General features: G+C 32.2%; 2 protein-coding genes and 1 pseudogene across 3 annotated transcripts; all 3 read left to right on the top strand.

Annotated features, from left to right (window-relative positions):
- Positions 1–2,213: 2,213 nt before the first annotated feature.
- On the top strand, positions 2,214–4,420 carry LOC102612895 (phenylalanine N-monooxygenase-like). Its single transcript, XM_052440144.1, has 3 exons — positions 2,214–2,501; positions 2,624–3,517; positions 3,656–4,420. The coding sequence occupies exons 1-3, from the start codon at positions 2,331–2,333 to the stop codon at positions 4,298–4,300; spliced, it is 1,710 nt and encodes a 569-aa protein (XP_052296104.1). The 5' UTR covers positions 2,214–2,330; the 3' UTR covers positions 4,301–4,420.
- Positions 4,421–14,361: 9,941 nt separating this feature from the next.
- On the top strand, positions 14,362–15,412 carry LOC112498928 (adenosylhomocysteinase-like; annotated as a pseudogene).
- A 1,211-nt stretch (positions 15,413–16,623) lies between these two features.
- On the top strand, positions 16,624–18,812 carry LOC102610000 (phenylalanine N-monooxygenase-like). Of its 2 annotated transcripts, none has more exons than XM_052440145.1 (3): positions 16,624–16,876; positions 16,988–17,875; positions 18,022–18,812. In XM_052440145.1, exons 1-3 carry the CDS (start codon positions 16,706–16,708, stop codon positions 18,664–18,666), a joined length of 1,704 nt encoding a protein of 567 aa, XP_052296105.1. In that variant the 5' UTR covers positions 16,624–16,705; the 3' UTR covers positions 18,667–18,812. The 2 variants fall into 2 exon arrangements, with proteins under 2 accessions (XP_052296105.1, XP_052296106.1); XM_052440146.1 differs by having other exon boundaries at positions 16,991–17,875.
- Positions 18,813–25,053: the final 6,241 nt, after the last annotated feature.

Consider the following 25,053-nt stretch of genomic DNA (forward strand, 5'->3'; position numbering starts at 1 on the left):
ACTTTATACTTGTAAGTTTTTAGTTTTTTTTCAATATCTTTTATATTATTTTACTTATTTTACTTTCTATGTACAAATTTTAGGTGTAATCTACAAAATTTATTTTTATTTTACAATTAATGTTGATTTACAAGTTTTGTGTTGCATTTGTAAGTTTGAGTTTTAGTTACCAATGATATACTAATATATCACTCCATTGTCACACTAAGTTATCATTCTATTGTTAATTTACTTATTTTGTCTTCTATTTATAAGTCTTATATTTTATTTTTACACTTAATGTTGATTTTTAAGTTTTACATTACATTTGTAATTTTTTGTTTTGTTTACCAATAATATACCAATTTATCAATTAATTGTAAAATAAAAATAAATTTTGTAGATTACACCTAAAACTTGTAAATGGAAAGTAAAATAATATAAGAGGTATTGAAAAAAAATAAAAACTTCCAGGTATAAAATAAAAAATGATGAAAATAAAGGTGCAAAGTAATATCAATTCTTAAATTTTATTTAGGTAAAGATGAGAATAAATTAATGATTTAAGGATACTTTAATTTGGAGAATATTTTTTTGTAATATCATCTAGACTTTTTAAATTAAATAAAAAGCTAAAAAAATTGGCTTGATGACTTAATGACTAAAAAATTCTATTAAGTTGAAAAAGAAACAGATTTAATTGATTGAAATTAAGTCAATCAAATTATTAAGTAAAAAAAACTAACGGCTCCTTAATGTTGATATATAAGATTTATGTTAAGTTTGCAAGTCTTATATTTTGTTTACAAAGATTACGATTAATTATGGTATTATAAAAGTTTGACTACAGTAGAAAGATATGATCGTAGGAAAAGAGATTTTATGATCATTTTTGAAATTAATAAGGTCTATATGATCACTAAGACAAATGTTAGAAGTCGAGATTTTTTTTCCTATACTGTAAATATTCTAATATTTCGTGGTGAATATTTCGTCAAAGTAAACGTGATATGATTTGAGATACTGTCATTACTATACTGTGAATATGATATATATATATATTTTAAATATTGATTACACATCAGATTACTGTATTACACAAATATTTACAACTCTATTAGAGCAGACATTATACTGATATTTACCATCAGATATATATATATATATTTTTTAAATATTGATTACACATCAGATTACTGTATTACACAAATATTTACAACTCTATTAGAGCAGACATTATACTGATATTTACCATCAGATATATAACTTGGGACTTATATTATTACATTAATTTTATGAAGTACATGCTCAGACATATGACCCTCACATACGAGAGATGTCTCTACTTCACTCGTATTTCATAAGGGAGAAAGACTTACAAATTAACTCTACACAATTTTTATTTAATTGAGGGAGATTGAGTCTATAGAGGCTCAAACTATTATTTTTAATCCTTCTTAACTTTGAGGTAGCGGTTCACCACTGCTAAAGCCGAAGTGGCTTGTGAATATGATATTACTCTTTCATTGATGACATTCGGTGTTGATCATGGCAAAACGCTATTAAAAATTGAGAAAAGAAATGATGCGGTGTGTTTCGGCAACTCCTTAGCACTTATATTTCCGTTGACGAAGACTATATGTTCTTACCTGTATTTCCAAAAAATCGATCATGCCTAAACTTATTCATCGCGAATAAACTCCACTAGTTCTTATGGTCAATAATAGATATTTTTTTTTATTTGATGGTCAAATAGCATTTGCTTGAATACTTGACTATCAGTAATTTTACTCTGAAGTCTGAACCGTAAGTAACCAAACTCCCATGCATGCCGTAGGCCCGTAGCTAGTCAATTTTCTGAATGTAGGTCAGGGATTTCTTTTTCTTAATCAAGTACATGTTCACTTTCATTTAATTAGTAATTATATTACCCTTTTACTTATTTTATGAATTATTTACAATATAAAATTTATGCCGTCGTTAATCCTCCAACCACCGCAGTTGCCACTAAGCGGTCGATTCCATCGTCAAAGGAAGCACACAGACAATTTTCCCCCGAATGACTGCTGTTGCTGACTGCTGACCGAAGAAAAATCAGCACTTTATTATTCTTTGAATATTCCACTTCCTATCAAAAACAGACAAATCACGCGTCAGCACGCATGTGCTGGTTATTGGCGACCTTCCCAGAACTTGAACCGTACCTCCCATTCCCTATAAATAACATAACGAGAGCGTCCTCTTCATTCAGTCCGTCATCAACAATATATAAAATTACATTTTGCTTTGACAGCCACCGCTACTAACACTTTGCTTGCTTGTTTTTGAGCCCGAATTTAAATACAACCATTATGGAGTTCCTTTCCAATCCTCAAAGTAATCCCATTTTTGAATCCACATATACTGTTTTCGTGACGTTAATCGTTGCCCTTGTTGCACTAACGAGCTTTCAGCTGAAATCTGAAAGTATTCGTAGATATGCGAAGGACATGTATTCATTTGCGCGTAATCAACTGTCCAAGGTATGTGTGTGTATTTCGGTTTCCATGATTTACTTACTTATTAGTAACAGTAGTTGTGCATTCTTATCTAAAATAGATCATATTAATTAAATGTTTTGAAAATGAATGAATTAATCAAGCAGAATAGAAGAAGCAGCGAGCAGAAAACAATGAAGCAGCAGCTAACACTGCCTCCAGGCCCGGCTGCGTGGCCAATAGTCGGAAACCTTCCAGAGATTTGGAGGAATAAGCCGGCCTTCAAATGGATACACAGTGTGATGAAAGAACTTAAAACCAACATTTCTTGCATCCGGCTTGGAAATGTTCATGTGATTCCAGTGACTTCCCCAGAAATTGCCTTGGAAGTTCTAAAAGATAACGACTCAATTTTTGCAACGAGGCCGCTCACAATGGGGACAGAGTACTCTAGCCGAGGATTCCTGTCTGTGGCAGTCGTGCCATGGGGTCAACAATGGAAGAAAATGAGAAAGATGGTTGCTTCTCACGTGTTGAGCTCAGCCCGGCTTAACTCCTTAATCTCTAAGAGAAGAGAAGAAGCTGACAATCTTGTTCGATTCATTTATAACCAATGCCGCGAAAGTGCTTCTGCTGCAACAGTTGTAGATGTAAGACTTGCAACCCGCCATTATTGTGGGAACGTTATTAGGAAGATGATGTTCAACAGGAGATACTTTGGCGAAGGAAAAGAAGATGGAGGTCCCGGATTTGAAGAAGAAGAACACGTTGAATCACTCTTCGTTGCACTCCAACACCTTTATTCCTTCACTCTTTCAGATTACGTTCCCTGGATGAGAGTCTTCGATCTAGAAGGCCATGAAAAAATTGTAAGTGCGGCCATGAAAACTGCCAACAAGTATCACGATTCCATTATAGACGAGAGAGTACAACAACGGAGACATCATGACAACAAGAAGGAAGCTCACAACGACCTGGACTTGCTAGATGTTCTCATTTCAGCAAAGGATGAAAATGGGGATCCATTGTTATCCATAGATGAGATCAAATCTCAATGCATGGTACGTTGGATATCTTGTTTATTTAATACATTAATTTTTATATTATTAATTGCTCATGTTATATATAATCAGGTCGCGGTCTCGAATTTTAATGACAAATTAACTGATCGATAAATTAACATATGTACGTACTTGCAGGATCTGACACTTGCAACAGTGGATAATCCATCGAATGCAGCAGAGTGGGCAATAGCGGAGATGATCAACCAGCCTGAAATTCTCCGAAAAGCAACAGAGGAGATCGATAGAGTTGTTGGAAAAGAAAGACTTGTTCAGGAATCTGACGTCCCGCAGCTCAATTATATCAAGGCTTGTTTAAGGGAAGTGCTTCGCCTTCATCCCGTGGCACCGTTTAACCTGCCTCATGTTTCAACTCGCGATGCCACTGTCGCCGGTTACTTCATTCCCAAAGGCAGTCACGTTCTGCTGAGCCGGATAGGGCTTGGCCGAAACCCTAACGTCTGGAAAGATCCATTGAAATTCATACCGGAACGTCATATTGGTTCACCGGATGATCATCATCATCAAGTAGAGTTGACCGAACCAGAATTAAGATTTCTTTCATTCAGCAGAGGAAGACGCGGTTGCATGGGCATGGCACTTGGGTCCGAGATGTCTGTAATGCTTTTGGCAAGGCTTCTTCAAGGTTTTAATTGGAGCGCGCCATCGGATGAGGAGATGGTTGACCTTTCCGAGTCAAAATGCGACCTCCTAATGGCTAAGCCACTGCATGCTCGTGCAAAGCCCCGCTTGCCTGCTGATTTATACCCAGCTAATAATTAAATGATGTTAACCGTTCTTTATGTTATCTTCATTCTTTAATTTAATGTAATTCTTCATTATCTCACGATTTATCTATCTTGAACGCTTTGCCATCTCGAAATAAATATTTCTCTCTCTCCATCCTTATCCAAGTACAATTTTATGAAATTTCTATTCTTCTGTGCTGCCTTTTTTTTTCAAGTAAACAAACATTCATCAAAACAAACTTAACAGAGATTTCTCTTAGTACAAATGAATTTGTAGGACAAGTCAGGTTATTATTTATGACCAGATCAATGTCACTTCTGCATTCCCAATAGGAAATTGGCACTGTTGATTGAAAGATAAAAAAAATCCTTTGTTTTGATGAAAGCAAATCCAGAAACTCAAAACGACAGAGGATCTTGTGTTTTGAAGCTGGAATCACTTAAGCCAAACGATAGAGATATGTGCGTTTTGATGAGCAAGTTAAACACTCTTCAGAACGATATACAGGTAGGAGTGGGCAAAAAAAGCTGATTAATAAAAAACCGAATAAGTAATATAATGAAAATAGTAAAACCAGTCAGTTCGGTTTAAAAAAAAACGAACTGAATAACAATCCAATAATCCCTAAAGTCTAAACTAAACACCACTTATGATCTTCAGCCGAAACCGAATGCGTGACCTTCAGCCGCCGCTGCTCGTCCCCGCCGCTGCTCGTCGCCGAGTCTTCGCCGCTGCTACCACGTACTGCAGTCGCTGTCAACAAAAACTCTCAGCCACGTGCTGCAGCCGCTGTCATGTGAGTTTAGGACAAGTGCATAGAGACATGCGGTCACTTGATCTGCTCTGTGAGCCAATAGTTATATTAATGTTGGTGGAAATAATTAATTAATTGCTAAAGCTAACAATTAGATTATTAGCACTCCACCTCCACTTTCTTGACAAAGTGAATTTGTGTAGGTGCAAAGCATTTTCTTCTTGCTGTTGTTTATTGTTATTGTTATTATTGCTGCTATTGTTATTATGATTGATTGATTATGATTGATTTATGCACAAGGTAAGAGCACTTTCTTCAATGAAGATGTTGAACTTTTCCAACAGGCAAAAAAAAAAAAAAAAAGACCAAGGTGTTGAGAAATATGAAAGGTCTGATAAAGCTACTCATGCTTGTATTCTACAGAGGGTTCAACCAATTTCCAAAAACCTTCATCCAATCCATTTTATTGTTTGCTTGCATAATTCATGTGATTGAAGTGATTTTGAAATTTTTTTTTTTGGGATAAATGTTTATAGCTTTATATGTCACTGGACCCATCTAATATTTTCAGATTTTAAGAAAAAAAAATATAGAAAGCTATTTCTCATGTTCACATGTTAAACTATCTTGTGGTGACATGAGAATTCAGAACTATAGTGTTCGAATGGGTGAAAAGGTGATTTTATTATAGAACTTTAATACTATTTTTCTGTTTGAACAAATTGCTAAAGTTAATTCATGAATCATGTAGAGTATATAAAAGTTAATTCATGAATCATGTAGTATAAATTGCTAAAGTTACTACTCTCTTAATAAATTATGAATAGATATATCTCCTTAATATTAATAGGATAGACATATTAATATAAACGATCACAAATTTGAGTTGTGCCGCAATGTCATAATATTTTTTATTTTATAATCCCCAAGATTTTTTATTTGTTGTTGCTGTTGTGTTGATTTGTTGCTGCTGATTTTTGATTTGCCACAATTTTGCATGAATGATTTTGTGTTTGTGTAGAATGGAAAATTATGATGAGGAGGAAGTGCAAGAGGTGGAGGTTGATGATGGGAAAAAAAAGAAAAATGCCTTTGAGATTAAATGTTTGGGCTCATTTTACCAAACTACCTTGTGGAAACAAAGGAAAATGTCATCATTGCCGTAAAACCTTTGCAGCTAATAGAGGAAATACCACTAATTTGAAGAATCATTTGGATAAATGTAGGTCATATCAAGATGTGAAGGTTGAAGGGGATCTGAAGCAACAAATACTTTTCCGTCAAAAGGGAAAAGATAAAGATGATGGAGTTGTTAAAGTTAGTGGCGGGTTTAGTCAAGAGGCTTGTAAAATGGCACTTGTGAAGATGATTGTCAAGGATGAATTACCTTTTAGCTTTGTGGAGGCTGAAGGGTTTTTAGAGTTTATGCAAACTTGTTGCCTAAGATTTGATGTGCCATCGCGAAGAACAATTACAAGGGATATTCTTGAATTGTATCAGTATGAAAAAGGGTTGTTAAAAAGTGTTTTGGGTGCAAGCAAGCAAAGGGTGTGTATTACCACAGATACATGGACATCAATTCAACTGTCTAACTACATGGTCATTACTGCTCATTTTATTGATGCGGAGTGGGTGTTGCACAAAAGGATTCTTAGTTTCACACCTATAGCTAATAATAAAGGAGATGGTATTGGGAAGCTAATTGAGACATGTTTGATTGATTGGAGGATTTAGAGGTCGTTCACAATTACAGTGGACAATGCAAGTGCCAATAAAATTGCAATAATTTATGTGAAGAAGAAGTTAGCAAATTGGAGTGTGAATTCAATGGTTTTGAATGGTTTATATATGCATGTGAGGTGTTCGGCACACATAATAAATTTGATTGTGCAAGATGAGTTGGCGGAGGTGAATCATTCAATAGCTAGTATTCGCAATGCAATAAAGTCTGTTAGATCCTCTCCAGCAAGATTGCAAAAGTTTAAAACATGTGTTGGTAGGGAGAAAATCTCATATGGAGGGCTTATGGTGTTGAATGTGCCTACTAGATGGAATTCAACATATTTGATGTTGCACAAAACGGCTGTGTTTGAAAAAACATTTGATAGGATGAAGGAAGATGATCAACATTATGTTAATTGGTTTGTTGAGGATGAGGGTGAAAAAAAGAGGGAGGGGCCACCGAGCGATGACAATTGGGGAAATGCAAGGAGGTTAGTCAACTTTTTATCGGTTTTTTATTATATGACCTTGAAATTTAGTAGCTCTCTTGATGTCACTTCCAATGATTACTTAAATGAAATGGCAAAAGTTCTAATTCATTTGAAGTCACTTGCTACTTCTAGTGATGATTTGTTGAGGAAAATGGCCAAAAAAATGGAACAAAAGTTTGCTAAATATTGGGGTGATTCTTTTGATTAGGTTAACATGTTATTATTTGTAGCAATTGTGCTTGATCCTATATGTAAATTGGAGTTTGTTTTAGTAGCATGTATGAATTTAGGAAGGTTGAAGAATTGAAATCTAACATTAAAGAGTTGTTGATGAAGCTATATAATAGCTATATTGGTGGGAGTGATGTGAGGAATAGTGGTGGTGTTTGTTTTGGTGATATCCATGATGGTAGTAGTGGTGGTGGTGGTGGTGGTGGTGGTGCTAGTAGTAGTATAATGTCAATTGATCTTTTTTCATCTTTCAAAAGATGAAGCAAAGTTCAAATGATGACATTAGTTCAAAAAATGGTGTTGAAAAGTACTTGACGGATGCTAATGAGAGTACTAGTAATGCCCATTTTGATATTTTGACTTGGTGGAAGTTGAATGGGCATAGGTATCCAATTTTGTCTCAGATTGCCAAGGATGTTTTGGCAATTCCAATGTTTACTGTAGCTTCGGAATTGGCATTTAGCACAAGAGGGCGTGTTCTTGATCCTTTTAGAAGTTCTTTAACTCATAAAACTGTTGAGTCATTGATTTGCACTTAAAATTGGCTTCGCTAAACTCTATTAGTAGAACAGATAATACAACCTACTTAGGAGGAAACTGAATTCTATGAAGTCATTGAAGCAGGTAATATGTTACTACTATATTTTGATATATTGTTTTGGTTATTTCACTCTTAACTAATCGGTCTAATATTTTTGTTTAATTTGTTAATGTAGAATTTGGTAGGCCAATAGTAGCTCAACAAGAACAAGCAACTGAGAGGAGTAATTGGGATTTGGGAGTTGATTGATGTTTATTGCTTTTGTAGTTTTGTTAAAGTTTAAAAGACTTTTTGCTTATTTATTTTGATTTGAACTTGGTATTTGAACATGTTATGTGTTCTTGAATATACTTTGAGACATATTTTGATTTTTTGTTTGTTAACTTTTTATGTTTGTGGTAGATTTATTAATTTAAGGTTTTAAATTTAAAAAAGCCCAAAATAAGCCCATAATCGAAATAATTGAACCGAATCGAATCGAATTATTTCAATTAATCGAATATTTGATTATTTCGATAATTTGATTAATCGCGATTATGATTTTAAAATAATCGTAATCGAACGATTATGAAAAATTTAGTAAAAAACCGAACGGAACCAAACCGCGCCCACCCCTATATACAAGCTTGCCATTTACCCTTAAGTGAAGCATGCGAACATCACGTGCTTGTATCCAGCTCACAAGGTTCGTTAAATGTCGTTAAAGCATTAGGAACTCACGTGAGTTGCTGGGGAAGTTCTGGGTTTGTTATGAAGCTGTTATGAAGCAGCTGATTCTGGTGCAACAGATTCAAAAGGATAGAGAGTTGTAGAGAGAGAAAGGGCTGGAATAAATAAGCAGTCTCGATCTTGTGTAAAGGCTCATAGCATTACTCTGTAAATCATCTTGAGAATCAATCAAAGCTGGTCATATTTGCCCTCCCGTGGATGTAAGCTAGAGAGATCTAGCTGAACCACGTTAAATCTCTCTTGTTTTTTGTCCATTCTATATCTTTTGTTTTCTTAATTCTAGTCGGTTAATTGTCACATTCCATTGATTAATCTTAGTCAAGTTCTTCAGTTATCAATCTTGAAGCATCTTGATAAATTTGGTTGGTGATCTTGGGTAGGATCTAAGGTTGCTTGATTTGTTTATAGCACCTTAAGTTCTACATCCTTCAATAGACCGGATAATATAAAAGAAGTAACTGTTTGAATTAAACCTGATTCTTCTGAATGCGTGAGATTCCTTCTCGTCTTCAACATTTTCTCCGCAGATTATCATAACTTGAGCGTGTACTTGCGAAGGCATTCCAATGTTCTTGTTAGTTTTGTGTTTAGTGAATTCTAGTAAATTTGGATATGGTTTTCTCTGTTATGAGTGAAAAAATAGCTAAAAGTCTCTTCTTAATCCTTTTGACTTGCATTTATAGATCGAAAAGAGTGGACTCAACGAGAGATTTGATTTTAGATATAAATCTCTATCTTTTCTTGTTTTTGCTATATTTTAAACCATTAGATTTTATAACCTTTTTTTGGGTGTGTTCAAGTTTTCTGACATATGATGTTATTAGTGATCATGTGTGCTTATTATTACATTTTTTTCATTAGATCAGCAACCTTTTCGGAGTTTCGTATGGCTTGTTGTGTAATTTTTTATGTGATCACATCTTAGTTTTACTCTAATTTGGATCCGGAGTAATCTCACTTGTTCTTAGATATATTTTGTAAAATATTTTTAGACATATAGCTAAATATTTTGGCACTTGCATTTGCTATTTTCATTATTTATTTCTATATTATATTGCTTGTTCTGTCTTTCACTCTTTTTTTTTTTTGCAATATTTTTGCTACTAATGTTTTGAACGATTAAAGTTACTACCCTGTGCCATTTAACTAGACTGTTGGTCTTATTCACGCACATCAATATTTTGGTTAATGTTGCTATAGAACGCACACCAACAGGTTCACCCCAAGGATTCTTGAAATTGGATAACACATTAACTCCTTTTTGTTTCTATGATAGATTTATTTTCAATTGAGTTTGTTGTAACCTCTATTTCACTCAAGGATTTTGTGTACATATAAACTTCCCCATAAACTGATTGTTATGAAGAATTGTTGTTCAATGTACCATAGGAATACCTTTATGGCTTATAACGAAATAAATTAACTGGTACAGCAAAAACTGGAGCATGAAATTGAAACCACAAAAAAAAACTATGAAATAATTTAAGGTATGTGCTTCTTGGCAGTGAGAAATAGAGATGTCATGGCCCATACGTGGATGAATTTTTCTATGATATCATAAGCCTAACTCATACTCAAAATATAGTTCTTTTTCTCAATTGACATTGGATGATTTTCCTATCATCCCTAACTACATGCAGGGTGGTCATTTTTATTAGTCCCTCTCATCTAGTAAAATAGTGTGAGTCCACTCTTACAAGATTTTGGTTATGATACTATATAGAAGTCCATGGCATAATCCTTATCATATGAAAAGGATTATATAAATATCTAACGATTCATTACAACTAATATGAGATTTTTCTCTTAACACCCTCTGTCACGTGCAAGTTGGCATTTCTACATAATCCTTGTCATATGAAAAGGTAGCGTGATTCAACTTGTGGATGAGTTTGGTATCGATAGCACATAGAAGCTTGTGTCTAATTCACACTCAAAATTCAGCTTATAAATTGAACATTATCTCAAACTTATAAGAATTAAACAGGCCAAAAGTAAGTTGTCTTATATGAAACTACAAATATTTTTCTATAGTACATAATCTTATAAATTTAGTAAAATTTTATTTGGCCCATTTGTCTGAACTCGGAACTACCAAACTTAGTTTACTCAAAATGATCAATTTATTGAGATTTTCCTATTGTGTAACACATATTAAAAAAAAAATTGGTGCTGCATGTTTCAACGACTCGTCTGAACTGGCCTTCCCATATATGATATAATTAATACATTATAGTCTTCCCAGATAATTATTCTAAATTTTTCATAGTAAATTACTTGATAACTTGCATAGTTTCCAGTCAAATTAGACCGAAGAAGTAAATATAATTCCTTCCCATAGATGATATAATTAATACATTATAGTCTTCCCAAATAATTATTCTAAATTTTTCATAGTAAATTACTTGATAACTTGCATAGTTTCCAGTCAAATTAGATCGAAGAAGTCAATATAATTCCTTCAAAAAGTTAAAAAAAATTACGTTCTTGGTAATTACACTGCTTTCAATTTTATCAAGCTGACAACTAGGAAATAAATGTCTACGAAGGACTCAATATTAAGTGAATAATCAACTCCACGTGTTCTTGTGGTCAAATAATATGTGCTTGAATACAATTGAGTTAACAAGATCTATGCCATGACTAAATGTGATCTTTCTGATCTGTACATTAAACAATGAAAAATTATATTCAACCCATCAATTAGCGAGACTCACCTCAATCCCACCAAAGCGATTTTATTGTGCAAAATTTTGCCATCAATTCAAAAGTTAGAGTAATTTTATTATTATTTTAACTTCTGTTTACTCTTTCATATGGGATTGCTGGGGTTGGAGTGAGCTCCTTCTCACTATCATTACTCTAAATTAACCAATTCAGCTCTCATGCATGCCCACGTCAATTTTCTTAACGCAAGTGACGGGTTTGATTTTTCTTAATAAAGTTTTCACTTCTATCAATTCTACACAATTATTTCAAGTATAATATATTGTATATATTTGCTTTACTTCGACATGTTGATCCTTTTCTTATGTATAAATCACATTGTAATCATTAATTATTTCGGGAAAGAGAAACAGCAAGAAGTTTTTCCATAACCAAGAGTTCAGAGATTCATTGTTTTTAATTGCATCAAGATTCAAGCCGACAACTTAGAAAGCGAAATGTTATAAGAGTCTCAACTTCACCGAATAATTACTATTTAATGCCACTAGTTCTTACTAAATTATTAGTTCTTGACTAGTTGAAATCTGTACCATGTGTCTAATGGATATTGCTCAGCATATTCAACCAATCCCTTGCCCATATCATTTTTTTACCCTTTCACTTAGTACAAAATTAGCCCTATACAAAACAAATGCAGCCAACCACCGTTGCAGTGGCCGGCCGTCGATTCCCTCAACCAAGCACTATAATATAGACTTTAGGCAAAAATATATTATTTTAAACGACGAATACAATTTCGGTGGCTAAAACCTTTGTCATGACGATTTATTTTATGCCATACAATTAACTATACCTTGACTAACTTGCAATTTTCAGATAATTAAATATACCTTGACTAGCTTGCAATTTTCAGAGACTAAGTTTGAAGTTTTTTTTAAAAAAAAAAAAAAAAAAAAAAAAAAAAAAAAAAAGGCTTCTTGTTGCAAAGCGCATCGTTTTCATGTAGCTTGAAGCAATTAATCACCTCAGGCAAGTACAAGTTGTACAACGGCGACAAGGTGCAAAAAAGGATGACCAGTTCAAATTCACAATTAATTGGTCACTCCAAATGTCGCATCACTAAGTCTTTTCCCACAATTTTCAGTCAACTCCCTTCTACCAACCATCATCTGACTTGTCGTTGGCTCGAATCCACCAAAAGCCCTTAAGAGTGGGGTCCGCCTAAGTTACATTCAGCGTAACTTACGGCTGACCCCCAAAATATCAATTAGCCCCATATGCTCTATATTATTTACAATTTATTCATAAGAATTATAAAATTTTTTGTCTTGTAAAATGTCTTTGAGCCTCTTATACTCTGTTTTATTTTATTGAAACCTTTATTAGAGTACTAATTCACCCCCTATAATTTTAAATTTCTAAAATACCCTCCATTTAATTAAAAAATATAATAATTATTAAATAGATTATAATTATAATAATATAATCTAATTAAATAGATAATAATATAATTATTATAATTATAAATATAAATATAATTTTTAAATGGATTATTATTATTATTAACAACAAGAATAAAAAGTATTATAATTAATTAATCTATTAACAATAATTAATAATAATTTTTAGTTAAAATGCCAATAATAATAATAATTAACAATAATTACTATTAATAATTAATTTTTGAACAATAATAACAATAACAATAATTAAAATAAAAAATAATAATTATAATAAAATTAATTAAAGATTTTATAATAATTTGTTACTATTTAACTCATTCCGATATTTATTATAAGACAAAATAATCACATAAATGATAATATAGTTTATTCTAATTACGATTCATGCAGTTCAAGTAAATAAATTGTTTTAATTCCAATTCTTTATTTTAATTATAGTTATTCCAATTCTAACTCATTATGTTTCCAGCTAATTTCGATTCATTTTTAATGAATGCACTATAAAATTGTAAATCAATTTATATTCAATTAGACCACTCTATATTATTTACAGTTTTTTTATAAGTATTATGAATTTTATAGTGCATTCACTAAACATGAATAAAAATTAACTGAAAACATAATAAGCTAAAATCGAAATATCTAGAATTCAAATGAGAAATTGGAATTAGAATAATTTATTTACTTGAACGGCAGGAATCATAATTAGAATGAGTTGTATTACCATTTATGTGTTTACTTTGTCTTAGAATAAAAATCAGAATAAATTAAATTGTAACAAATTAGTATAAAATCCTTCATTAATTTTTATCATAATTATTATTTTGTATTTTAATTATTGTTATTGTTATTATTATTCAAAAATTAATTATTAATAGTAATTATTGTTAATTATTATTATTAATATTTTAACTAAAAAATTAATAGATTAATTTATTATAATACTTTTTATTCTTGTTAATAATAATAATATTAATAATAATAATCCATTTAAAAAATATAATTATAATAAACAATTATTATAATTATAATTATAATTTATTTAATAATTATTATATTTTTTAATTAAATGTAGGGTATTTTGGGAATTTAAAAGTATAGAGGGTAAATTGGTACTCCAAGAGTTTGATTAAAATAAAACAGAGTACAAGGGGTTCAACAAAATTTTACTAGACAGAAAGTTTTATAATACTTATAAATAATTGTAAATAATATAGAGTATAGGGGGCTGAATAATATTTTGCGCCGAAAGAGTGAAGATGTGGAAGTGCGTTAGTGGTTCTAGGATATCGACAAGAAATTAATTAAGATACCAATATAATGTTTGGTCAAATTTTTAGCTTTCCTTTTTATCTTTTAAATCTGGCAAAAAGTATCACAATAAAATATATGGGTTATTTTAAGGGACCTCCCCTAAGGTTTAGTGTATTTACAGTCAGATAGAAAGTATGCATTTAATTACAGGGATCTCCCCTGACGTTAGTATTCAAATACGTATGGCATCAGTATGTAAGGGTAAATGTGTAAAAATATATTTAAAATAAAAAAATCAAAAGTGCGATGATTTTGTTGATTCGGCCCTTTCATAGCCCTTCAAAGGAGCCAACATCATCGGAACCCTCACCGCTCTCGACACCAAAGTCCGCTGGTGGTCCTGCAATATCTTCTCAACCCAAGACCACGTGGCAGCCGCCATTGTACGTAACTTTGCCTCCGTCTTCGCTTGGAAGGGCGAGACCCTCTAGGAGTATTGGTGGTGCACGGAGAAAGCTCTAGACTAGGGTCCCGGCGGCGGCCCAGATCTCATCATTGACGACGGTGGTACGCCATGTTGTTGATCCACGAGAGAGTCAAAGTTGAGGAGATCTACGAGAAGACTCGGAAGCTACCCGACCCGGCCTCCACTGACAACGCCGAGTTTCAGATTGGTTGTACCAGATGCAAGAAAATGGAACCCTCTTGTTCCATGCCATCAATGTCAATGACTCTGTCACCAATAGCAAGGTAATTTACTTTGATTTGCTTCAGATCTCAAATTCATTGTCACACTAGCACAAAGTGAGTGGCACATGATCTCAAAGAAAAGATTGAAAATGAGGACATGATTAGGTTCGAAGACACGGTATCGGTAACGATGAGCGTAGTTTTCAAAAAGAGCGCGTACGTGTTTCGACAATTTGCATGCTTATTCGTCAACCTAATTTTAGTTCTGACGTCGGCTCTCTGATACTACGGCATGCTCCAACGGCGTCGATCCACTGTGTTATACGGCAGTAGGTACCACAATTACTTCCCCACGTCATCATCAATGGTTGCCGTTCGACATGATCGATAGATCATTATTTTAATCATCTTCATTTTTTGACGTGGTTGATGATCCATTTTATTGTTTTGTTTTCCATCGATGGTTTGATGAGAGCTACTGATGTTATGATTGCCGGAAATGTTGTTGTTGTTTGCGGTTATGGTGATGTTGGCAATGGTTGTGTTGCTACTTTGAAGCAAGCCGGTACTTGTGTAATTGTAACTGAGATTGATCTGTACTAGGATGTGGTTTAAATTTCGTAGGAGTGTGTGTTTGGGTGGTGGGAAAGTTGGAGGAAAGAAACAGATTAGTTTCAGTTGATTGCAGACCATTTGGGATTTGAATAAGGTTATGGATGGGGCTGTGTGGATCTTTTTGTATTTGATGTAGTTTTAAAGTTTTGCTTGCTTTGCTGCATCTTGTTATCCTATTGTTTACTGATGAATAATTAAAAAATGTTTTTGTTTGGAGGTCAAGAAAAAGTGAGAGGAAGTGAGAGAAAATTTCAATGAAAATGGAGAACCAGTCTGAAAAAAAAAACTTATTATTTTGAGGGGAATAGTACTTTTGTAATTTTAACGGTCTACTAACAGTCAAACTAATTGGATACTAACGGTAGGGAAGGTGCTTGTAATTACGTGGATACTTTCTATCCGACTGTAAATACACTAAACTTCAGGGGAGGTCCCTAAAATAACCCTAAAACATATTTATCTTGCTTAGCTTTGTTTGGGCTACTTATTGTACCAAAAAAAAAAAAGATATTTATCTATTCTTCAAATTATTCCCTTAAAAAAAAGAGAAAAAGAAGATTTATGGCTATAATAGCCATTATATATATAGTCACAGCGTAAAATCTATCGAATGCATAAACTATGCTTTTCTTTCTTTTTTCTTAGAGATCACTCCTCCACTGTCCACCCACCATCGTCGCACAATCCATCGATTATTCTATCAACCAAGATAACAATCAATCCGCCCATCACAGCCAATATTGAAGATGTGAAACCACCTTGAAGGAATGAAGCATGACTACATAAAAAAAAAATTGATAAAAGAAAGCAAGATATAATAAACTGTGAGAATAGAACCAGAATAATGATAATCTTAATAAAATGATAATTTGAATTTTTCTTTTCTTGTTGCCAATATTGAATCTCCCCTCTAATTAATTAACTATCTGTGGAATATATTCCTTTCACTAGAAGTCATGAGAACTTCATCAAGGAATTAAAATAAGTTTTGTAATAGACTGTTGGTCAGTGATGACCGAAGACAAATCGCCACATGACTAATTTTAATTCTTAATATGGATACAGACGAATTATGCGTCAAGTTGCATGTCGAAAACGTTGTTCATGAGTTTCGTTGAACTTGACAACCCCGTACCACCCTTCTATATATAATGACGAATGGAGAACCCCCTCTTCATTCAATCAATATCCATCAAGAATAATATTAATTGCTTTTTTGTTTTGATAGCCACAAATCGTTTGGCTTTACTCTTGAATCCAAAAAGTGCCTTCATTAATATTATGGATTTCCTTTCTTATCTTGAAGATAATCCCATTTTTGAATCCACATATATTGTTCGGGTGACACTACTTGTTGCCGTTGTTACACTAATAAGCTTTCAGCTGAAATCCGAAACTATTCGGAAGTATGTGATGGACATGTATTCATTCGTTCAGAATCAACTGTTCAAGGTATACTATATTTATTTTTCGATTTCCCTTACTTATTTATTAGGAACAATAATTGTATATTTTTATTCAACATATAAACTAATTTGATTGAAAATGAATGAATTTGTCCAGCAGAGTACGGACCAGAAAAGAATGAAGCAACCACCTCTGCCCCCAGGCCCGGCTGCGTGGCCAATAGTCGGAAACCTTCCAGAGATTTGGAGGAATAAGCCGGCCTTCAAATGGATACACAGTGTGATGAAAGAACTTAAAACCAACATTTCTTGCATCCGGCTTGGAAATGTTCATGTGATTCCAGTGACTTCCCCAGAAATTGCCTTGGAAGTTCTAAAAGATAACGACTCAATTTTTGCAACGAGGCCGCTCACAATGGGGACAGAGTACTCTAGCCGTGGATTCCTGTCAGTGGCAGTCGTGCCATGGGGTCAACAATGGAAGAAAATGAGAAAGATGGTTGCTTCTCACGTGTTGAGCTCAGCCCGACTTAACTCCTTAATCTCTAAGAGAAGAGAAGAAGCTGACAATCTTGTTCGATTCATTTATAACCAATGCCGCAAAAGTGCTTCTGCCGCAACAGTTGTAGATGTAAGACTTGCAACCCGCCATTATTGCGGGAACGTTATTAGGAAGATGATGTTCAATAGGAGATACTTTGGCGAAGGAAAAGAAGATGGAGGGCCAGGATTTGAAGAAGAAGAACACGTTGAATCACTCTTCGTTGTACTCCAACACCTTTATTCCTTCACTCTTTCAGATTACGTTCCCTGGATGAGAGTCTTCGATCTAGAAGGCCATGAAAAAATTATAAGTGCGGCCATGAAAACTGCCAACAAGTATCACGATTCCATTATAGATGAGAGAGTACACCAAAGGAGACGTCATCATGACAACAAGAAGGAAGCTCACAAGGACCAGGACTTGCTAGATGTTCTTATTTCAGCAAAGGATGAAAATGGGGTTCCATTGTTATCCATAGATGAGATCAAATCTCAATGCATGGTACGTTGGATATCTTGTTTATTTAATACATTAATTTTTATATTATTAATTGCTCATGTTATATATAATCAGGTCGCGGACTCGCGGTCTCGAATTTTAATGACAAATTAACTGATCGATAAATTAACATATGTACGTACTTGCAGGATCTGACACTTGCAACAGTGGATAATCCATCGAATGCAGCAGAATGGGCAATAGCGGAGATGATCAACCAGCCTGAAATTCTCCAAAAAGCAACAGAGGAGATCGATAGAGTTGTTGGAAAAGAAAGACTTGTTCAGGAATCTGACGTCCCGCAGCTCAATTATATCAAAGCTTGTTTAAGGGAAGTGCTTCGCCTTCATCCCGTGGCACCGTTTAACCTGCCTCATGTTTCAACTCGCGATGCCACTATCGCCGGTTACTTCATTCCCAAAGGCAGTCACGTTCTGCTGAGCCGAATAGGGCTTGGCCGGAACCCTAACGTCTGGAAAGATTCATTGAAATTCATACCTGAACGTCATATTGGTTCAGTGGACGATCATCATCATCAATTAGAGTTGGCGGAAACAGAATTAAGATTCCTTTCATTCAGCAGAGGAAGGCGCAGTTGCATGGGCATGGCACTTGGGTCTGAGATGTCTGTAGTGCTTTTGGCAAGGCTTCTTCAAGGGTTTGAATGGAGCGCGCCATCGGGTGAGGAGAAGATTGACCTGTCCGAATCAAAATACGACCTCCTTATGGCTAAGCCGTTGCGTGCACGTGCAAAGCCCCGGTTGGCTGCTGAGTTGTACCAAGGGTACGATTAGAATTGAGGTGCTATAACTTTTAAGCTACAGTTCCTGTGGAAAAATCGATTACTATAAAAAAAAAGTTAGTAATATATAATAAATGTAAATTTAAAACAATAATTTTGATAAAATAATTAAATATATAATAGATTTCCATTATACAAGTGAAAAATCATATCAATATAGCTTCCAAGATACAGCAGCTAGTGTTTACCAAATATTTTAGTCGATCTCAATCTCAAACGCACCATAATAATTAAATGATGAGAAGTTATTTAACCTCATATTAAAATTCTTGAATTGTATATGTTGTTAACCGTTCTTTATGTTATCTTAATTCTTTAATTTAATGTAATTCTCCATTATCTCACGATTTATCTATCTTGAAAGCTTTGCCATCTCGAAATACATCTTTCTCTCTCTCCATCCTTATCCAAGTACAATTTTCTGATGTTTGTATTATTATGTGCTGTGTTTTTTTTTTTTTAATAAACAAACGTTCATCCGTGGATACTCTTAGTACAGATGAATTTGTAGGACAACTCAGGTTATTACTTGTGACTAGATCAATGTCACTTCTGCCTTCCCAATAGGAAAATTGTTGACTGAAGGATAAAAAATCCTTCAATAGACTGGATCATAACATGAAAGAAGTATCGATTTGAATTAAACCTGATTCTTTTGAATGCATGAGATTCCTTCTCGTCTTCAACATTTTCTCTGCAGATCATCGTAACTTGAGTGTGTGCCTGCAAAGGCATTCCAATGCTCTTGTCAATTTTGTGTTCAGTGAATTCTAGTAAATCCGGATCTAGTTTTCTCTTTTTTGAGTGAAAAAATAGCTAAAAGTCCCTTCTCAATCCTTTTGACTTGTATTTATAGATCGAAAAGAGTGGACTTAACAAGAGATTTGATTTTAGATATAAATCTCTGCCTTTCCTTGTTTTTGTTATATTTTACACCATTAGATTTTATAACCTTTTTTTTGGGTGTGTTCAAGTTTTCCATACGTGATGTTATTAGTAATCATGTGCACTTATTATTACATTTTTTTCATTAGATCAACAATCTTTTCCGAGTTTTGTATGGGTAGTCGTGTAATTCTTTATGTGATCACGTCTTGGTTTTACTCTAGTTTGGATCCGGAGTAATCTTACTTGTTCTTAAATATATTCCTTAAAATATTTTTAGACACATGGCTAAATATTTTGGCACTTACATTTGCTATTTTCGTTATTTATTTCTATATTATATTGTTTGCTCTGCCTTTTATTTTTATTTTTTTCTTTTGCAATATTTTTGCTGCTAATGTTTTGAATGATTCAAGTTACTACCTTGATGCCATTTAACTAGACTGTTGGTCTTATTTAGGCACATCAATATTTTGGTTAATGTTGCTATAGAATGCACACCAACAGGTCGAGCCCAATGATTCTCGAATTGGATAACACATTAACTCCTTTCTTTTTGTATGATAGATTTATTTTCAACAGGGTTTGTCGTAATCTCTATTTCACTCGAGGATTGTGTGTACATATAAACCTCTCCAGAAACTGATTTCAATGAAGAACTGTTGTTCAATGTAACGAACTAAATTAACTAGTACAAGAAAAACTGGAGCTTGAAATTAAACCCAAAAATAATAATAATAATAATTTAAAGTTTGTGCTTCTTTATAGTCAGAAATAGAGATGTCATGGCCCACTCATGGATGAGTTTTTCTATGATATCATAAGCCTAATTCATACTCAATATTTTTCTCAATTAACATTGGATGTTTTCCCTATCATCTCTAATTACATGCTGATTGATCATTTTTATTAGTCCCTATCATCTGGTAAGATTGCGTGAGCCAACTCTTACAAGATTTTGGTTATAATACTATATAAAAGTTCATGGCCAAACTCATACATAGTAACTAGTTCAAGAGTCAAGAATTACCTTAGGGTTATATAAATATCTAAAGGTTCATTACAACTAATATGAGATTTTTCTCTTAACACCTTCTATTACGTGCAACTTGATCTTTCTACATAATTCTTATCATATGAAAAAGGTAGCGTGATTCCACTTGTGGATGAGTTTGGCATCGATAGCACATAGAAGCTTGTGTCTAATTCATACTCAAAATTTAGCTTATAAATTGAAAATTATCTCAAACTTATAAGTATTAAATAGGTCAAGACTAAGTTGTCTTATATGAAACTACAAATATTTTTCTATAGTGCATTATCTTATAAATTTAGTAAAATTGTATTTAGCCTATCTGTCTGAACACGAAACTAGCAAACTTAGTTTACTCAAAATTATCAATTTATTGAGGTTTTCCTATTGTGCAACACATATTTTAAAAGAAAAAAAAAATGGTGCTACATGTTTCAACGAGTCGTTTAAACTGACCTTCCCATATATGATATAATTAATACACTACAGTCTTCCCAAATAATTATTCTAAATTTTTCATAGTGAATTACTTGATAACTTACGTAGTTTCCAGTCAAATTAGAACGAAGAAGTCAATATAATTCCTTCAGAAAGTCAAAAAAAAAAAAAATTGCGTTCTTGGTAATTACAGTGCTTTCAATTTTATCAAGCTGACGACTACGAAATAAGTGTCTAGACTTCAACGAAGGACTCAATATTAAGTGAGGAATCAACTCCACGTATTCTTATGGCCAAATAATATATATATTTTTTTATTTAGTGGTCAAAGAATATATGCTTGACTACAATTGAGTTAACAAGATCTATGCCATAACTAAATGTGATCTTTCTGATCTGTACATTAAATAATGAAAAATTATATTCAACCCACCAATTAGCGAGACTCGCCTCAATCCGACCAAAGCGAATTTATTGTGCAAAATTTTGTCATTAATTCAAAAGTTAGAATAATTTTATCATTATTTTAACTTCTGTTTACTCTTTCATATGGGATTGCTGGGGTTGGAGTGAGCTCCTTCTCTCTATCATTATTCTTAATTAACTAACGCGCACGTCAATTTTCTTAACGTAAGTCGTAAGTGACGGGTTTGATTTTTCTCAATAAAGTATTTGCTTCTACTAATTCTACACAATTATTTCAAGTATAATATATTATGGGAACTGCTACCTTATGTTTTAGTAAGGTACAGTCGCTCACAAAACTGAACTATGAATTTCATTATCAGTAAAAAAGACTGTACCTTATATGAAATGTAAGGTAGTTAAATCCATATATTATATATAAGGAAAAGGACAAACACACCCCCAACGTTTAGGTAAAGGGACAAAAACCCACTTAACGTTTTAAAAAAGATATTCACACTCCAATTTATTATAATTGTACCATTCTACCCTTCTAGCATATAAAAAATTATTAGATTATCTAATTGGTCTATATATTATTAATAAAATTATAAATAGACAAGTTGGATATTATAAAAAAAAATTATAAATATACCCTCATTGCCCAATTCCTCTATTTAAATTTTTATCAATAATCAATTTTCAAAAAAAAAATCTATACACCTAAAACAATTGTAAATAAATTATAATTTTAAAAATAAAATTGGTTATTAATAACCAATTTTATTTAAACTTTAAACTTGTATATTTAACAATTCTCCACATGTCAATCATTTAAACTTGTATATTTATAACTAATTTTCTATGTTATTTATTATAGTATTAATAATCAATTTTATTTTTAAAATTATAATTTATTTACAATTTTTTTAAGTGTGTAGATGTCTTTTTTAAAAATTGGTTATTGATAAAAATTTAAATAGAAGAATGAGGTAATGAGGGTATATTTATAATTTTATTAACAATATATAGACAAATTGGATAATCTAATAGTTTTTTTTATACTAAAAGGGTATAATGGTAAAATTATAATAAATTGGGGTGTGAATATCTTTTTTAAAACGCTAGGGAGGTTTTTATCCCTTTGTCTAAACGTTAGGGGTGTGTTTGTCTTTTTCCCTTATATATATTTGCTTTTACTTGGACAAGTTGATCTTTTCGTCGTATATAAATCGCATTGTAATCGTTAATTATTTGAAGAAAGAGAAACAGCAGGAAGTTTCTCCATAACCAAGAGTTCAGAGATTCATTGCTTTAAATTGTATCAAGAATCCAGCCGGCAACTTTGAAAGCGAAATATTATAAGAGTCTTAACTTCACCGAAGGAATCAATACTTACTATTTAATGCCACTAGTTCTTATTCAAAGTATTAGTTCTTGACTACTTGAAATCTATCCCATGTGTCTAATGGATATTGCTCAGCATATTCAACAAATCTCATGCCCATATCATTTTTCTTTCCCTTAAGGTGCGTTTAGCATTGAATTATGATGTATTGAATTATTTTTAATGCAGGTGTATTGTATTATATTATATTGTATTAGCATTGTATTATAATAATATTGTATAACGTTTGGTGTTATACTGTACTGTATTAATTTTTTATGATTAACTTAAATTATATATTTAGAAAATAATATTTATTAGTACATAGAAAAATATTAAATATAGAAGTCTTAAATTTTAGAAATTTAACATTATTTTTTAGTATAAATGTTAAAAGGTATCATAATTTTTTGTAAAGATCGAAACTTATAGCCTTATATTTTCGGCAGCATAACATTTATTTTTTAGTATTTTTTAAATATATAAAATGTGAAATAAAGATCAAAGTGAATAATTTAATCAAATAATCTCTAAATAATATCATAACGGAATGATATTTTATGTTATTATTTTTATTGTTATTAATTTTAAATTAATATTAATTAAATTTATTCATATATAAATATTTATTGTTAGTTATATTAAATTTTTAAATAATAATCAATTCTTATACATGAATTATTAAATAATTAAATAATACATTATTTAGTTATATTTTTAATACAATAAAAATTAAAACATGAATAATAAATTATAAAACTATTAATTTTTTTAATAATTATGATGTAAAAATAAAAAATAAATATTAATATTATCAAATAATCTATTAAATTAAAAAGTTATATTTATTTATTATTATTGAAAAAAGCAAAAGTAAATAAATAAATAAATAAGAGAAGCAAAAGCAAAACGTTAATACGGTAGTTACCGCATTAGCACACCCCCTTTATCTCAATACAATTTCTTTCTAAACATGACCTTGATATTAAATTAATGTGAAAAGTATTATAATACACTATAATCACATACTCCAAAGTCCAAACACACCCTTAGTGCAAAATTAGCCCTATACCAAAAAATACAGCCAACCACCGTTGCAATACTCGGCCGTCGATTCCCTCAAACAAGCACTATGATATAGACTTTAGGCAAAAATATATTATTTTAAACGACGAATACAATTTCGGTGGCTAAAACCTTTGTCGTGACGATTTATTTTATGCCATGCAATTAAATATACCTTGACTAACTTACAGTTTGAAGGTTAAAACAAAAAACAAAAAAAAGTTTATCGTTGCAGAACGCATCGTTTTCATGTAGCCTGAAGCAATTAATCACCCCAAGCAAGTACAATGGCGACATGGTGGAAAAAAAACGACGTCTTGTTCAAATTCACTCTTAATTGGTCGCTCCAAGTGTCGCATCATTAATTCTTTTCCGACTATCAAATCTATCTTTTCAGCCAACTCTCTTCTACCAACCATCATCTGCCTTGTCGTTGGCTAGAATCTGTCAAAAGCCCTCAAGAGTGGCGTTCGCTTGTAAAACGCGGCGGCTGCATCTCATGCAGCCGTTTTTTTATTATTTTTTAAGTGATTTTATAACCGGCCACCGGTTATAATAGCTTCTTTTTTATTTTTTGAAAAACCTTAAAATAGTTAAGATAGAGTATTTCTAAAAAGTTCTATTAATTTTATTCTTTAAATATCTATTAGTTTACCTATGTTGTAAAAAGAAGAATGAAAAAATATATTATTCTCCAAAAGACTCTTCAAATAGAAATAAGATAATATTATTTTTATATGTTATTCTCCAAAAAACTCTTCAAATAGAAATAAGTTAATATTATTTTAATCAAATAAATATTTTTTCAAATGAAAGTAAATGGTAATTAAAGTACTTTTTTGTTTTTTCTCTCCCTCTAATAAAAAGTAATAAATGTAAATTAAAGAGTAAGAAAACAGCTCTACAAAATTGAATAGAGATAATCATTTCTTATTGAAGAATCTTAATTGGAGTGTCTTTTGGAATCTTGAATATTGATGTAGCTCTTCAAATAAGTAATAAATTCTTATTTGAAGAGTTTTTTTAGAGATGCTCTTATATATACATATAAAAAAAAAAACTAAAACTTAAATAAAACTTAAATCTTCTCTCTGTCTATTCACTTAACGTTAAAAACTACTCAACTTTATCCTCCCTTCTTGCAATTACGTGTGTGTGTGTGTGTG

This window comes from Citrus sinensis, chromosome 4 (genome assembly GCF_022201045.2).
Source record: "Citrus sinensis cultivar Valencia sweet orange chromosome 4, DVS_A1.0, whole genome shotgun sequence".
Classification (NCBI taxonomy): Eukaryota; Viridiplantae; Streptophyta; class Magnoliopsida; order Sapindales; family Rutaceae; genus Citrus; species Citrus sinensis.

Coding starts and splice junctions, on each gene's coding strand:
- LOC102610000 (XM_052440145.1), top strand. CDS start 16,706: ATGGATTTCCTTTCTTATCTTGAAGATAATCCCATTTTTGAATCCACA. Junction 16,877..16,987: donor TTCAGAATCAACTGTTCAAG/GTATACTATATT, acceptor GAATTTGTCCAG/CAGAGTACGGACCAGAAAAG. Junction 17,876..18,021: donor AGATCAAATCTCAATGCATG/GTACGTTGGATA, acceptor ACGTACTTGCAG/GATCTGACACTTGCAACAGT.
- LOC102612895 (XM_052440144.1), top strand. CDS start 2,331: ATGGAGTTCCTTTCCAATCCTCAAAGTAATCCCATTTTTGAATCCACA. Junction 2,502..2,623: donor CGCGTAATCAACTGTCCAAG/GTATGTGTGTGT, acceptor TTAATCAAGCAG/AATAGAAGAAGCAGCGAGCA. Junction 3,518..3,655: donor AGATCAAATCTCAATGCATG/GTACGTTGGATA, acceptor ACGTACTTGCAG/GATCTGACACTTGCAACAGT.